Source organism: Sinohyriopsis cumingii, unplaced genomic scaffold, assembly GCF_028554795.1.
Source record: "Sinohyriopsis cumingii isolate HCF-2022 unplaced genomic scaffold, ASM2855479v2 utg000837l, whole genome shotgun sequence".
In the NCBI taxonomy this organism is placed as follows: domain Eukaryota; kingdom Metazoa; phylum Mollusca; class Bivalvia; order Unionida; family Unionidae; genus Sinohyriopsis; species Sinohyriopsis cumingii.
This window is the reverse complement of record NW_028315936.1, coordinates 298,303-316,709: the sequence shown is the minus strand read 5'-3', so window position 1 is coordinate 316,709 and position 18,407 is coordinate 298,303. Positions and strand designations below refer to the sequence as shown.

Here is an 18,407-nt window from a genome sequence, read left to right as displayed (position 1 = left end):
ACGACGGATACCTGTGTGTGGAAAAGAAGAATATACATAGAAAGACAAGGTTGTTTAAAGAGAGTGATGATCTACGGTCCAGAAGTGAGACAGAGTTTAAGGAAAAGGAGGAGCCCTAAGCGGCGCCTTCTATGTTAACAGTATGGTAAGTTAACATAAACCCAAAGACCATTTTCAGGGCCACTCCAATGCATCGAAAAGACATTCCCTTTCATGCCTTCATTTGTATTCTTTTTTAAAAAAATGTCTATTGTCTGTGTTCTCTCCCTCTCTCCTGTTCCATTTTCCCTTGTCGCTATATAGTCCATGAAAGACAAAGAAAAGAAGAACCGTTGGAGACTTAAACGTTTTCGATTATTAAAGTATTGAGAAACCGAAAAAATGATGCACCGAGAGTCTTGCGCCTGTTCCAAGTCGGAACTGGATCTGTTTGCCATGCATCCCATCATGATGACGATGCAAGAATCCCAGTGGGTCGAATTTTATCCCGTCTCCTCTTTGACGGATTCAGCTCCCATCGAGTTTGATATCAAAGGTCAGCCCGAAGATTACATCGATCTGAACAGCAGTTACCTGTATTTGAAAGTCAAAGTGATCAAAACTGACAACACCAATCCAGGAGGCGATGCTAGAGAAGCTCCTGTCAACAATTTGATGCATTCCTTGTTCAGCGAAGTGGACTTGTACTTGAATAACAAACTGGTCAGCATCAGCATGGATACTTACCGTTATCGTGCCTACTTGGAAAATCTTTTGACGTATGGAAAAAAAACCAAAAACACTCATCTGGATGCTTACGTGGTATGGAAAGCTGACACAGAGGGTGATAACACGTCTAACGACACAGCCCTAACAGCTGATGACGATCCTCACAATGTGGGGTTTAACACACGTAGAAATAAAATTCTGCAAGGACGTAGTTTAGAACTGATGGATCGTTTGCATTTGGACATGTGGTTATAAGAAAAGTATTTGCTGAACGGGGTGGATATTCGCCTGAGACTGAATCGTAGCAGTACCGCTTTCCATTTGATGGCTCATGCTATCGAGTACAAAACCATCATCCAAGAAGCCAGGCTTTACGTGCGACGTGTGGAAGTCTTACCCAAAGTGGGAAACGACATCAGTCACACGTTGAGCAGAACGACCGCCAAGTATCCGATACGACGCGTGGAAGTGAAAACGTACACTATTCCTGCTGCACAGCGATCCATGATTGAAGATCATCTGTTCCAAGGCCAGTTACCCAAGCGTTTGATTATTGGTATCGTCAAAGAATTCAGCCTCCAACGGAGTCCACAACGAAAATCCTTTCCTGTTTCATCATTACAACGTAGCCAAGATCGAAGTCAGTCGCGATGGCAGGACACTGTGTACCCGATCCTTTGAGCCTACGTTTGGTGACAGGAATTACTTTAGGTCGTACTTGTCCATGTACGAAGCCACCGGACAGTTAGGAACCAACACCAGTCACGGCATATCGTACGAGGATTATGCAGGAGGCTACGGCTTGTGGGCTTTTGATTTCACTCCAGACCAAGGCAGCGAGGAGGGACATTTCCATCCTCTAAAATCCGGCCAGATTCGAGTGGAACTTCAGTTTACTAATCCTCTACCTGACACAGTGAACGTCCTCCTGTATGCAGAATTTGACAATACGACAGACATCAACAGTTTTAGAGAAGTCATTCTAGATTATTAGAAGCCATGGAAGACTGTTATCCCTCTTTACCTAGTGGAGAAACCCTGGACATGGAATGTGAAGAGACCATGGAAGGAGAGCCCCAAGTCAAACACGAAGAAGTTATTGATGAAGTCCCGATGGCTAGAACAAGAAGCCCATTTAGTCTCCTGCTTTGCTACAGTGCTAGCAGATAAAATGAAAGAATTGATCAAAGAAGAGTGTTATGGAACTTTATTATCTTTTGAACCACAGTTCGTATACTGCTTCTTGGAATCCTATCGTATGTGCTAAAGATGAACTCCCTCATCGTAAACCTCAAGACCATCAAGCTTATGTGATCAACACGGACGACAGTCATCTCCCAGGAACCCACAGGGTAGCCGTCTACTTTCCTCAAGAAGGATGTGTGGAATATTTTGATTGGTATGGATTGCCTCCTTTGGAAGACGATATCATTGACTTTATGAGAAGAAATGCTCAAACCACACGATTCAATAATGTGAAATTACAAGGCACATATTCATTGGTGTGTGGCCAATATTGTGTGTATTTTCTGCATCATCGCAGCCTGGGCTATTCTTTAGAACATTTAGTGACTTATTTTGATCGTCATTCTTCTAGAAACGATGTGAAAGTAGATCGTTGGTTTTGTGACCATTATGCTTATCTTTCTTCTCAAGCTTGGAAACGTAGTGTCCATCAATGGCCTAATGACTTCCAACAGTGGAAATCACAATTTCATTCACAACGTTGTCAGCTCTGTCCAAAATAGATTGTGACTTGTAAAAAAGGTTTGTTATTTGAAAAAAATGTTTAATGTTATATTGGATAGTTATTGTTAAAACAATGTTATGGTTACTTGTTAGTGTTAAATGGTTTTGAATAAAAATGTTGTGTTTGAAGAAAAAAATGCCTTTGTGGTTTGTTCGACTATGAGTATCCTGATTCATGCTCTTTGACTTCTCTATATCCCTCCCATGACACTGTTTGTACGTTCCGACTCGAAAACCGTGTAGGGATGTTTTCCTTCACGTTCGCGATTTGACCATAAAACCGAGGAGTCTCCAATCTAACCATCCATCATCGACTCATCCTCCTACGAAGATGTGCTCAAAACTAGCTAAGCTAAACGAAGCCTACGTGAATTTGCATAGGGTCAGACACAGTCTGATACCAAAGCCTGAAGAGATAGAGAATGTTAGAATGTTAAAAGACACCGAAGACCTGATATAAAAGCTATTCAGAGAAGAAATTAACAGGGAGAAAGAAGAATGGACAGAGAAGTACAGACTTCAGAAACAGCAGAGAGAACAGAGAGAGCAGCAACAGCAGCAACAACAGCAGCAGCAGCAGCAGCAGCAACAACCTGAAGCTGACAGAGGCTTTGTCGACTGTCGTATCGACACCAAAGAGTTATTCTTCTCTTTCCGAAGAAACAGACATTATCTTGTGAGAAAGCCTGTCGTCAGAGGAGGCCGTAATCTTAGATCCTAAAAGATTGCCATAGCTTCAAGTTTGCACAAAAAAGAAGCCCTTTTCAGGGTTACCCCATACTCTCGAAAAGAAATAACATTCCACTGCCTACGATAAGTTAGAAAAATAGAAGTGCATGTATAAGCACATGAATTCCTTATCTTGCTTAGAAAGTGTGTGTGTGTGTGTGTGTATTTTCTTTAAGTGGCTTGTCAAATTGTTTTAGAATTGTGATGGTTAGTATAAAAAAGTGAGTGAGTGTTTCTTTTAGGTCCGCGTTTTTTGGTCATGATCTAGGCAATATAAGTTTTAGGTCTTGGGGTTGTTTTCCTTCACGTCCGCGCTTTTCATATCAATACAAAACTAGACGGCAGTCTGGCTACCCATCGTTGACCTGTTAACAGCAAGACAATGAATACCAGAATAAGCAACCTTTTTGGACTCCAGATGCACCTGGAATATGCCAGACGCCTACTTAATGAACTGGCAGCGGAGCCTATTGTGGAAGAGGGAAGGATAAAAGAGGAGGAGGAAGGGAGAAAGAAGAAAGAAGAGGAAGAAAAAGAGAGGGATCAGGTCTCACATACTAATGAGCCCTGTGTGCAAGGTGACAACTGAGGCAAGGGCGCCTCCACAGGCAATAGCAGTAAAACAGCCTGTAGCTGCACCACAGCCACAACCACAACAGGAGGTAAGGATGCCAATTCATCCTAGAGTTGGAAATATGTGAAGAGGAAGGGAAGTCTTCACTATCCCAGAGACAGAAGATTGAAATAGTGCGCTCCCAGTGACAAGGGTGAATTGGCAAGGAGACTGGAGTATGAGATGCGTGTGCGGTGCCAGACCAGGAAGGTGTCAGCATTAGATCGGAGCATCTGGAGTTAAATAAAAACAGCCCTTTTCAGGGCTACCCAATACTGTAGAAAATAAATAGTAATCAATTTGTCAATGTGTGAATGTGGAGTAGTGTGATTATAAACACTCACTCCTGTCCTGGTGTGGGTGTATGTGTGTGTGTGTGATTGTAAGCGCTGAAGTACGTATGTGGGGATAGTAGATTATGGTTACGTTTTTGCTGTCTCATTAAGCTAGTGTGGATAGTAGATATTATGAGAATAGAAAAGTAGGGGATGTTTTTCTTCACGTCCGCGCTTTTTATATAAGAACCCACAACGTTCGTCGTTCGCACAATTCTACAAAGAATACAAAAGAAGATGGCTTCGAACCACCTTGATAAAATGAAGAAGTTACAAGACGTTTTGGACATTTTAGGAATAATAGAGCAGATGCTAGTAAAACTGCACGAGGATCATCTTCTTATAGTCCACATAGAATAAAGATGGAGATCAACAACATAAAAACGCTAAAGGAAATAATCAGTGATCTGCTGAAAGAAATAAAGGAGGAGAAGGAGGATGAAGAGGAACGGATAAGGATGAGAGCTTGGAATGACAAAAATTGAAAAAGAAGAAGAAAATGAGAAGAGGAAGAAAGAGGAGGAGGAGAAGCAGAAAGAGGAGGAAAAGAAGAAAAATGAGGAAGAAAAGAGAAAAGAAGAGAAAAAGTGTAGAAGAGAAAATAAGCTGGTGGAGGAATATAATACATTAGAAGAAGAAGAAGAAGACACCCAAAGGCCCTTTTCAGGACCACTCCAATGCCTCTAAAATACATTCCTTTCATGCCTCCATTTTTGTTTCTTTTTTAAAAAGATGTCTAATGTCTGTGTTCTCTGCCTTTCCCCTGTTCCATTTTCCCTTGTCGTTATATAGTCCCATCCCACCATGTTCAATTTCCCTTGTCGCTATATAGTCCCATCCCACCATGTTAAATTCCCCTTGTCGCCAGGGTATCCCAACAATTTTCCAATGTTAAATTTTCCATTGTCGCCAGGGTACAAACTCATTATCTACACAGGGAATTCCCCTTGTCGCTACGGTATCCCCATTAACTACATGTACACATTTTTACCGTTTTTACATGCTTCAAGGACATATACACATTTTTACAGTTTTCCATACTTCACTGACAGCATATGTTTATCTGGTTCTAATTTAAATTTCTGCATCATAAGTCAATCACTTTTACAGATACAATCAACACTGCCAGCAAAAATCTTAGCATAAGAAAGGTATCATACAGCGAGAACATGTATGTATTCCTGATTAATTACATAAGTACTTCACAGCAAGTGAAACTTCTATATGATATAAAGTTGCAACTTTAATCCATAAGCACTTTTTTCCATATGGAAATTATGCTCATGTGTTATAGTATCATGGAAAATACTCTCTGAATAATTAATAACCTAAACTATCTGATTCAAATGTAAATGTTGGTGGGAGTTAGAGCACATGTATATGTCAATCTAGCCGATGTGGAAGGATGAATATATACTCATAAATTTGAGGACGACACATGCATATTAGTTTTCTTACATTTATTTCCACAGATGTTTTACAACAGACAAAGAAATGACCAAAGAAGTAGAAAAAATTTAAACAAGATCAGAATAATAATATCTGTTAGTACAAGTATAGAGGAATCTTTGGACTTGGAAATTTTGGTGCAAGGTGAATTTTGGGCTTGATGTGATGTTTACTTTGAAAAATATTTGTTTTGGCTTTCTATTAAAATATGCTCTACAAAAATCACACCTTAGTGAAAATGTGATTGAAATTTCAGCAAAATCACAATGAAATTTTTTTGACATTTATTGAAATGTCCATTTTCACTAAAATTATGGTATTTTAGAAAATTTTACCATCATTTCTGAAAATATCAGTGCAAATTTGTTATTGAAATTTCACTGAGAGTTTGTCAAAACTTCTGAAAATATAGTGATATTTTGTGATTGTAATATCACTGACATCTCAATAAAAATATACATAAGATATAATAAAAATGTATTCGTTGTTTCTTATATAATTTTAATGATTTTCAGAAGCATTTGTATTTTATGTTTCTGATAGCTGTAATTGTATTGTTTGTTTTGGGCACAATAACTTCTTTCCACATCTTTCCTTGTTTTGTTTTCTTGTTCTTGTGGTTGTTATTGCATTTTTGTTGAACTTCAATTGGATTTACTGGCCCCCAAACAAGTTTTCTTATTTTCCATTTTAAAACAGAATTTCGCTTTTCTCCTGACCTGACTCTGATTTTCCTCGACATTGATTTTTAATATCGTCTCTAAAACGTTTTTCAATAATGCTATATCTGGTCCCATTCCGCAACGAGCTTTCTATTAAGCATTTGTTCCATTTATTATTTAACAGATGAACGCTGTAAAGAGCTTTCTGATTGGTCAAAATGTTTTACTTGCCCAATGAATCGTCGCGTTACGGAAACTGATGGAAATGAAAATGTTTGCTAAACATGGCGATTCAAATTTTCGAGCGGGATACGAGATTGAATAACCATGTGAAAAATATGCGGCAATGAGAATAGCTTGAAAGCAATGTCGATGGGAATGTAATTGGTCATTGTGTATGAAAACTGAACGTCAGGACTAGCATTTTGCTTTTTGTGCCATAAAGAGTTTTACAATAGCAGCTAAAGTGCTAAATAGGACAAAGAATTGAACCAGGATGATTATGAAGTGGTATAACTCCAAACTGATTAACTTCCATAATTTAAGGACGGACGACGTATATACCACTGGTGGGAATTGTTTCCAGATACCCATGTCTATCAAAGATAATCATATCACTGTGGAATTTTCTTGGCCCACAAGTAGAGTCATCTTTCAATATCATGAGGCATTATTGTGTATATTATCAAACTATTACAGGTGTGTTAGAATAGAGTGTAAATAACTTTTTTATAAGAGTAATTATTGCATGATAAACGTTTGTCATGGCTGCTTATGGAACAAGGACTAATTCAAGAGACCACAACTGCATCATAGCTTGTACTTTAATCAAGTCGGCAGTACAACAGTACCATTAGGCAGGCTCCTAACATTTCTTCTTTTCATAATCAATGTCTCTAATGGATACTTTTCTGCAATTGTGAATCATTTTCACAGTTGAATATTTCAATGCAGATTAATAGTTTATATTTTATATATGTTTATGTGTTCACAGATGCCTGTGCATATGTTCCAGGCTGGATACTTTGATTTGTAAAATCACTTAATTATTTAGTATCTAGCCAGATTCTTCACATCATGTTGTACTTACTGTAAATTTGGTGCATACCATATAGAAGGCCTCAAGGTGGATTAATGCTGTAGCTAATTGACTTACCCTCTCTGAATAAAGTCTTTATTATTATTATTATTAACCCCCATATCTCTTTCATTGGATGTCATATAATTACAACATATTTATATTTTTCATGCACACTTAAATATCACCTTGGTTAAAAAAATCCTGATTAATTCATAGCATTATTTATTTGAAACCTTCTTAAATGTCTGAAAAACTACTTCAGTAAAATATTATATAATGATCAAAATTTTAGTGAAATCTCACGAAAGATTTAGTCAAATTGTTTCTAAAACCTCAAAAATATTTCAGTGGAATTTTAGTGAGATCTCACCACAATTTCAATGCATGTTTTGGTCAAAATGTTTGTGAAATCTCACCAAACTTTTCAGTGAAATGAAAAAGAATTAAGTGATGCTATCATGTATTAGGTTTTGTATGAAAGATTGAAAATGAGGACAAGAAAGACCTAAATCTTATTTGATAATGTCTGTCGAAATAAAATGTATGATCCATTTTAAAAATTACTGTGAATATTTATCATTGATTCCCAAACATGTGTAAGAATCATCAGGCAGTTTAAGAGAAATCTGAAGCAGATTTTGTTATGGTTAAGGCAGAAAGTGCTTAAAAAACACATCTGAAATCCGACTTAAGTACGTCTGGAAAATTTAGTACAGGATGGACTATTACCAAATTCCACATGAACTATTTACAAATTCCATATGGACCATTTACAAATTCCTTATGTATATTTCCCAATTCCATATGGACTATTCACAAATTCCATATGGATTATTGCCAAATTGTATTCCATACAGACAACCTACAGATCTCATGGACTAATTTGCATATTCCATGGGATTTTCCATACGGAGTACGTAAGGAATCCATAACATTTTCATATGGATACACTGAAATCCATAAGAGTGGTTCAGCTACAGAATAATAAAGTCCATATGTACGTATGGATTCCATATCCAATCCATATGGAAAGTTTCGTACGGGCAGGGTCTAAAGTGGTAGTTTGAAATTATAAATATGAATGATTACAGCAAATACTGCCATTACTGCCATCACACAATGCAACAGAAGATCCGGCTCTTGATGGTGTATGTTTTACAGGTGTATGTTTTACAGAGATAATAAAATACAATATAAACAGCATCACGCTAGTAGATAATGTACCTACCTCTCGGTTAAAGCAAGTTCTCCTTACATCATATTTTATTTGATCAGCAACAACTTCTCCATCCTGGTGAATGAAGTATGCAATACTTCTGCCAGACGGGGTTAGCTGATGTTTAAGTCGACTCAGGTCATGTACTTTTATTGATCCACTTGGAAAGAAGGTTGAATCATATAATCTTCCTCGACTCATTGTCTGAAATAAGGAAAATTTCAGTTACTGAATCTAATAATATTAGATACCTTAAAAAACAGTATATAAAACTACCAGTATGATATGAAAGCTTACATCACAAAGTAAATTTATTTTAAAACAACCTTTACTACATGAACCTAAAAGTGCATATGTGTATCTTTGCATATTAATTATGGATTTTATTTATGGGGTATGATTTTGAGAAAAGTTAATTCATTTTAAAAACAAAAGCTCACTTATAAGGTTTCCATATCAAGTTACTGTAGTTAAGCCTTGTTACAACACAATGGTCAGGGTCCATGAAATTACATCTTGATATATGCAGAATCAATTATATGACACAATGTTTCTAACCTAAGACGAAATGTCATGATAGGCAGTGAGAAAAGGCATTACATATCAGCTTAACCAAATCTGTATTGAGAATTTTGCCCACAATATCTTGTAAATGATTGTGAACTAATAATTTGACCAAAAGCAGATAATTTTGAAAATTGTTCTTTCTTAGTAATTTGAAGGAATGTACCAACTGACTGCTGATGTACCACATATATAGCAAGAACCCAAATCAACATAGCTCTAGATAGATCTAGGCATTTGCCACCTAGATACCAAGATCCCCAACCAGTATTAATCAATAGTACTGGCGATCTAGACATGTGTCACCTAGATAGCAAGATCCCCAACCAGTATAAATCAATAGTAGATCTAGACATGTGTCACCTAAATAGCAATAACCGTTACACCTATAAGAAATCAATAGTAGATCTAGACATGTCACCTAAATAGCAAGAACCCCATCCAATATAAATCAATAGTAGATCTAGATATATGTCACCTAAATAGCAAGAACCCCAAACAGCAGAAATCAATAGTAGATGAAGGGACGTACCAACTAGATAGCAAGAACCCAAATCAGCAGAAATCAACTACTAATCTAGGCAAGTGCAACCTATAACAAGAACCCGAATCAGCAGAAAACAATAGTACATCTCGGCATGTGAAAAAAAGATTCTGAAAAACTTTACTTCAAGTTCTTGCATGACTAATCAGTGACACAGTACACATGAAAATCAATCTTGTTTTGCTGTTTTAAACTGCATGTAAAAGTGTCGAATCTACATGTAAGCAACTTCAATGCACTTTATGGCTATGATACCCAGGATGTAATTTCTGTTGCTGATGAATAACAGTTACGATGGCACAATTCTTTAAGAAGACAAATACATACAGTTATGTTTGGAATAAAAAATATGTGTTTTCAAGGTCCAGTTACGACTTATACATGTCAAAAGCATATATGATATGATAGTGGGCATCGTTTGTAGAGTATTTATTACTAATATTAATAATACTATTTAAGAGGATACAATGCATTTAGCAAAATACATGGTAATCTCTCACAAATCCCACAAAGGCATACAATATTCAATAGTGAAATATATGGTAACTTTCCATGAGTCCCTCAAGGGTTTACAATATTCTTTAGTGAAAGATAAGGTAATATCCCACAAGTCCCTCAAGTGCATACAATAATCTATAGTAAAATATATGGTAATCTCCCGAGTCCCTCAAGGGAATACACTGTTCTATACCAAAATATAAGATAATCTCCCACGAGTCTCTCAGGGTGTAAAATAATCTATACATGTGCACACAATTGAGACAAAAATGTACTAATTTGGAGGTTCATGTCACACACATAAATCACTTTAAACTTGTATAATGTACATATATCACCAGAGAAACTAGCGAGAATTTCTGGTGAGAGATATGATGTTTAGGTAGTTGAAATATCTCTGTTCTGAACACAGCAAGATTGTCATATTGCTTTAGTTCAAGGCAGCTGATTCCAGTCAGTAGATCCAGTATATTTAAATGAATTTTTAAATGCATTAATTCTTGGCTTTGCAGTTTTAAACATAGATGTGATGCTGAAGAAAGACTACATAGAGACGGTATTGCTGTTTTGGACCTTTATATCACCCAGGTACAAAGGTGTTATATTATTAAAAGCTTTATAAATCAAAATATATTTATGATATGAAATTATGTTATCAAAAATAATGTCAGTACATGTCAAAACTGAAACAAGTAAGCCGATGATCTGTTATTATTTCTGCCACTTTGAAATTTAATTATACAATTACTATAAACGTATGTGCATGGATGCCATATTGTGAAAATGTAGTCTATAATAGGTAATATATATACATGTTTAGTAAAATAAATGTGTTGCATGAATAGGTCGATATTTCTTTTCTTCTGTATTTAAGTTGGCAGTAACGTAACGCCTGGAACGTATCAAGTTACAGATATGATCTATGTGATGATTCCAAGCTAGTTTATTATTAAATTTGGGAGTTTATGGCCTTCATTCTACACTAAATATATATTCATCATTTACAGTTGAATGGGGTTTTCCACGGATAATCTGTTTGATGTTCCTACAAGCACTGCAGTGGGCTTTCAATATACTGGGTACATTTCATTGACTTGACACCATTTACTGATACGATTAAGATTGTACTGCAGCGGTTCTTGGATTGTGTTGCTGTCATCACCCAACTATATGAAATTCTGCTGCATCTGCATGCATATCAGTTTTTATGTTCTCTATATAAAATAAAAATTCGTTAATGTAAAACAGAAATAAGATAGATGCTAGGATTGAGCCCTGAAAAATGCCATATTTTTTGAAACAGGTCATTATAGTGTGCTGCTGAACTGCACTTGCTGGGTTCTGTCTAGGGGTGAATTAATACACCCGTGCAGCGTATTGATAAGAATTGCGATACACATCCTGTGATACAATACATATTGATACAGATATGAACTTGATGGTCTTTCCCTCTTTCGAAGGTAGATGGTGCCCCTTTATGTATGTTGACATACTAATTGTACTTCAGTCATGCATATTACAGATACAGATAAAGTTATCATAAGTTTATATACAATTCTCATCGATGACAAGAAAACAAAAATAATTTCAAAACAGACAGCCTGAAGTTGGCTGTCAGCGAGTTTTATTCAACGATTTGGACCACTTAATGGTGGCTACATTTAACTCACTTAAGCCACCAGACCCTTTGTTTTGCATACCATAAATGCTTTGAAAACATCTTATTACCAACGTCACGTCTCATTTTAACTTGGAAAACGTTATAATGTTATCTTCAAAACAGACGATATAATGTAATTTTCTCGTGCAAAGGAAGTGTCATCTAGAACAAATCTAGGCATAGGAATGAGGATAAATACACAACAAAACCACATTGTCCTTCCTGCAAATGCAAAAGACCACTGCAATCGCAGGTACTAGTATATGTTAGTGAAAAAGGAAAACTGTTGACAACACCCAGTCCTATCCTATAACGTTTTGTATTTTTTTTACTCAAGGTGATAAAATTGAACACTAGGAAATCTGCACCCTTGTTGATTATGTATTAATTTTATTTATTCCATCAGTACCTTCAATCACTGGTTAAACATCTCAGAATAAAAAATGGAATTGCAAATTTGTTCCCCATCTACAATTTAAGGAGAGATGCTGCAAGGATTTTATCTTAAAGGGTGCTTCACTCTTTGTCACCGAACGAAGGGAAAAGTAGAAAAGTAGGAGGGTGAGGAGGAAAAGGTCATAGCTCAGTATTTACCTAACACTTCAATATTTGTCTTTCTTCCTGTTCCACCTTTATAAAGCTCTACTGAAATCAAAGTCTTTAAAATATGTTACCTCAAGTTGTATAATAATTAATCTGTTAATTATTTCTGGGCATACTCTTTTCCTTATATGTGTATGAACATTTTTCTGTGCTTCCTTCTGAAGGGACATTTGGATAGCTGTCTTTGTCAACTTGAATACGTTGGGGAACTGATCTGTGTGGCTATTATATACAATTTTCCAGAGCTCACAGATATTATCTTTGCATACATTTGCTCCAAAATAGGATTTTTCACTAACATAATCTTACTTTCTTCAATCAGTAGTTTACTGACTATCATGCCAGATTTCGTATCTTTTCTATAATAATGCTGTATCAGGGTTTTTAGTCCATTAATGCCAAAGTCTGCTTGTGCAGACAGAGGTATTCAAATAAACATCTTTACTTCTTAAACTTTAGTTATTGAGTCTATTTTATCCCTGATATGGATTCATGGTTTTGTAGTATATGATCCACACATCTAAACTGATTGATAAAAAACCATGAAAACGGCATCACTATCACCAGTCTTTATTTGTCAAACGCAAACGTAATGAACCATGCCAGGAATCAAACATTTTGGGTTTTCTAAGTAGCCCATATTTTAAACATGCATTTATAAAACTTCCTTTATGGAAGTTCAAACTATGTCATAATGTTTATTCTAGGGCACAATGTGTCAATCAAATTAAGTTTACCAACCATTCATGTCATGCTTGAAGAACCAAGATGTGTAAATAGATGTTGCGACAAGAACAGTTAAATAAAAATTGTATATTTCAGGGATCACATTTTCATACGCAGGACATTCAACTAGTCTGAGGTAGTTCTAATGCTCAATGTATCGGTTTGTATGAATTCTCCATCGTGTATCAATATGTGTATCGTTACAACAAACATTATTGATGCATCGATATATCTGTCACCAAGACTGTATCCAGGAAACAATTTGTTTCACTGAAATTGTAATAAGAACTATTCAACAGGTATTTTTCGGTCAAGAAAGTTATGTACCTTCTAAAGATCTGAGAAGATTGATCCCATTAAAGCAGTGGTTCATTCAGGAAGTTTAGAGTCGTGCAATCAGAATGTTTTAGAGATATGTGCAATCTAGAAGTTTTATAGTATTGTTGCAGTCAGGAAGTTATACAGAAGTAGTGCTTTCAGGATTTTTCGAGAAGTGGTACAATCAGAATGTTTTAAATTTGTGTTGCAATCAGGACGTTTTGCAGTAGTGGTGCAACTACGTCATCCAATCAAATTTTGTTTAAGAAAATTAGGAACCATGACAGGATGGTGTTATATCCCATGTCATGTTCTAATGAAGCATGCTTTTAGCAGAATTCCCCTGTATTGATGGGGTAAGTAGTGGAGGATGCAATTGACCAAATCATAAAAGTTATGGATTCCCCTGGTCTAAATGTCACATGAGTTTTGTTTCCATATACTGGCTTACTCTTTAAAGCAGCAACCTCTGCAATGATGACAAGTTTGTTTAATTTATTTCAGTACTATGCAGTAAATTTTCTGAAAAATAAAGTTAATATTTCCTTTCACAATTGAATTTGCCATTCTTGAGAAGAGATCCATATGCATTTGAAATTGAGGGATGGACAACTCCAATATTATCTGTTGTTTAAAGTTTGTACTTGGTACTTCTTTCCTTGTAATCCAAACTCCAACATATTCATGGTTGTAACAGCAGTTGGAACTAAGTCAAATGCTATTCACTGTAATTTTACTCGCATCAAAGCTACTGGATAATTTATTAACTGTACCTGGTATAAATCTGACTCATTTGTGACCTACAGGTTTTTTCATAGTAAATCAAGTGAATATATGTAAAAAGCTAAATATGTTCATTACCAAAAATATTACATTTGCAAAAAATTGTACATGAAGTGTATAAATGTACAAATGTAAGACATTGTTGGGAAAAAATCTCCATTCTTCTATATGTAATGGATAACTTAAACTAGGATCCATTTTTTAAAATGAATTGTACTTACCAATATAACTACTCCATCATATAAATCTGAATCTATTCGTGCCTTAAGCTTCAAATTTTGTTTGTCCTGTATCCAAGAAAAGATTGGATTAACATAACAAAACAATGCAATGACAATGTTGTATCTGTAAAACAACATAAAGCAGCACTGTACTTACTGTTATTTACTATTATTGCAAACAGGCTCAGAATTTCCCAAAACATTGCATACAATGTCATGAAGTAAGCCATGATAATTTAGATCCCAGACAGTTTGTATCATAACTGAAGGGTTTGCAGGTTTGATTCCAATCCAGGCCAGCCTGATACGTCTGTCTTGGTGTGTAATTTGGAAAGTCACTTACCTCAAATTTTCTCAAAATGATATAGCAAATAATGTGGTCTTAGTTACAGTAAAACAATAACCAACTCCTAAAAAAATCATAAATATCTAAACCATAATTTACATGAAATGCCAAACTGGCCATGAATGTTTTTTATGTTTACATCAATATTTTCTTCAAATTACTCTCAGGTCCCGTTGCAGAACAAGAGGATGGACAGTTATGAGACAAGCAATTTACAGTTGTCCCTCGCAATAACGTAGCTCAGGGAGGTCGTAAAAATATATTATGCTGTAATCAAGCTCACATAAAACTGGGTTGGATTCAATATTGAATCTAGTCATCCTGAAAACAGGGTCTATGACCACATCCAAGCTATAGAAGGAAATGTGCTATATAGAGGCCATTTAATTAAGGTGAAGGATCAAGGGAACCTAACAGCATACAACTTTACTTCAGCCACTTTTAGCATCATTGATGAACCACATACATGTATTAGGTCCTATTTCTTGGACATGATATAGCCAATGATGTATTAAAAATGCTGTTCAAACCAACATTAAGATTAAAGCCATCCACAAACGAAAATACATGATACAGTATTAAAATATTCACTGGCAAATAATACAAAAAATTTACAAAGTATTGTGACAGTAAGACTAGAACTATTGGAATTCAGAACATGAATATAAAAGCTGCTAAAATACACAATACGTTAATAAAAGAGTCAAAGCATTTGGGAGAGTTAGGTAAACCTGTGGTATGTTTTAACTGTTAAATGGATTGAGGGATGTGTTAATTATTGAATGGACTGGGAAATGTAATTATTATTTATTATATCAAGCTTTAAAGATCAATAATCATAATTCAGATTGACAAGATTTTACAACAAAAAAAAAAATAATCGTTTCAAATGAAATAAGCATTGGCAAGATAATGACTGAAATCCTTCAATGGGTTTCCAATTTTTTATTTGAAATTAGCATAAATATAAGATGTTGTGTACTACTGTCTTTATTCTAGTCATACTTCTAACAACTCAAGATTTGGACATGCTAATTTTGTTCTCTGCACAATATTTTCATACAACTTTTCTTAGTCATAGTTGGTAAATTTATTCTTGATCTTCATGTTTACATAAACTAAAATGTAGCGATTTTGGAGATAAAACTAATTTTAGTTACATAATACTTCCTTCCTATCATTACATTTCTCTATCTTTTCCTCCAGTCCCAGACACTCCCCAGTCCAAGGACATAAGTCTGTCCTCCAATTAGCAATTACAGGTCTATAATAAAAAACAACATAATCCTAGTTGGATACCTCAGTCCACATTCAACAATCAGAATTTAAGCATTCTTTGACTTGAACCAATGGTGCCATGATATCAAGTAATTAAAACAGAATTATAATTAGTTTTACCCCACTCCACCCATCAATAAAAGCACATATTAATAGCAACAATACATTACCTGCTATAACTGAATTCCCAAAAGTGCCAGCCCAGTGGCAGGATAATGGCAGAAGATAGTCAAGAGAACTTAACATTACTATAATAGCATGTTCTGCTACAGAATGGATCAGTACACAATTTGCTGGGCTGATACAGTTCAAGCCAAACAATATATACAGTGTGACCCTGCTATAGTACGCTCCATTATAAGACAAATCAGACTTTTATCAGACTAATATGTCTTCATTTAATCAAAAGCACTTATTTTTGTGTCCGCTTTTATTACCACCCACCCCCCGTCTGCCTGCCATATTTTAGGTAAATACATCGTTTTCTTCAGCTCACTTACTAGGTTGTTAATAACATAGTTTGGTCTATAACACGGTCGGGTTATATGGACCCCAACTACCGTGTTATAGTTGGGTTACACTGTACCCATAATCTAGTGCAACATTTATCAAAAGTAAAATGATGCGACAGTGGAGTCAGATCACCAGAAGGTAGCTTTCATGGATCATACATAAATGATTAAAAAAAAATAAATAAGCAGCAATAGCTCTGACATCATGGGCTTTTATCTTCATTAAGCAGGATTTACAAGCTTTCTTAATAGTCTAAACAATCCATCTCAAGATGGTGACTGCCATAATATAAAAAGTACTTTTTAACAGAAGAATGTATTTTTATAATCCATTCTTATCTCTGTTGATATAGATATAATTGTAATGATCAAATTGAACATAGGAGTATATCGTGATCATCATCAGAAGAGAATTGACTTAGACTTGGAATTTCAATATGAAGAACAGCTACTGTAGGTAAAAAACTCTTTTTTTAGAAACCCTAGCTGGTAAAGAAGAGCAGCCAAACCATAGTTACTGATGAAACATAAACAATCTTTTTCCATTGACAAAGCATGCAACTCACTCATATTCCTGACTAATGCTAGAGGAGGAAAACTTTTAAAGGTAAGGTTCTTTAAGGAAGCTTCACTCCAAGGTTCATAAGGAGGTTTAGATAATGACCAAAGAACAGACAAGAGGTTCCACCTCAGAATTAATTAGTAAAAAAACTGGTCACTGGAGCCAGAATAACCTGCTTAGTTATGACAGATGTAGATTTGACTCTTCTGTGGAATCCATACAGAACTTAAGTTCCAGTATTAGAGAGGGCTGATCCATTGCCCTTAATGTTGAATTCTGTGCAATCTTTTTCATCAAAAAAAGGGAGAAAATCTGCAAAAGCAGTTAAAGATGGCAGATATGATCAATTCATTCTCTATCGCACCAACTACTCAATCTTCTCCTCTTGACATTGTAAACCTTGGCGGTCGACTGATTTAAGCATTTGGCGAACTTAGTTAAAAACAGGAAGACAGCTCATTTGATATGAACAAGGCATGAAGGTGGAGGATTTTATTAGTACTGTACATAAGGGACCCTTGGTACTGCAACAGAAGATCCTGCTCTACAGTAATTCCGTTAGAATAGTGACCAAACGGTCAAGTTCACTGAACTGCAATCACTAGGGACAATAAAGGAAGCTATCTGGAAGAGCTGTGACTTGAATGTCTTGTCTCTCTGAAGAACATGAGGACTCATCCTGAAAGGTGGTAGGGTATAGACATATATATGATCTCACCTCAGAATTAAGATGTTCACTGCCCTTGCTCTCTGGTTTGGCAATGAAGAAACAAAGTGGGAGCTTGTTGTTCTGTTCCATTGCAAACACGTCTTGCACTAACCTTCCCACTGATGAAGAAGTGTCTATGCTACCAACCCGAGAAGAGACCATTCTGAGAGGACTGCTCAGTTCTGTATAGACAATCTGTTTGTCAGGATATACCTTTGCCTGGAATGTGGAGGACTCTGATTTGGATCTCCTCTGAAGTTATCCAATAGGAGGTTCAAGACTTCCAAGCAGAGACCAGGGGTACAAGGGCCCTCTTGATGTTTCAGATATGCTATGACCAACATTTTGTCAAAAGCAACCATGATGCAGTGATAACTTGTGCAACGGAAACACCCTTAAAGTGCTAGAAAAACATCCCATACTTCCAGATAGTTGATTTTTCCCAAAACTTTACGTCCTGAAGGACTAATCACTCAAGGTGTGGGTAAACATTCCAGCCTGAATCTGTATATGTGGTGTTAAAGGAGTGGTGTTCCAAAGC

At 35.9% G+C, this 18,407-nt stretch overlaps 1 protein-coding gene across 1 annotated transcript in view; it reads right to left on the bottom strand.

Annotated features, from left to right (window-relative positions):
* The window catches only part of LOC149773176 (complement C3-like), a 519,398-nt gene that overhangs the window by 304,428 nt on the left and 196,563 nt on the right, over positions 1-18,407 (bottom strand). Inside the window, exons 12-13 of the mRNA XM_089946681.1 lie at positions 14,460-14,525; positions 8,555-8,746 (exon numbers count right to left, since the gene is read on the bottom strand). Of these exons, the coding sequence (XP_089802807.1) occupies positions 8,555-8,746; positions 14,460-14,525 (258 nt within the window). The remainder of the gene's footprint in view (positions 1-8,554; positions 8,747-14,459; positions 14,526-18,407) is intronic.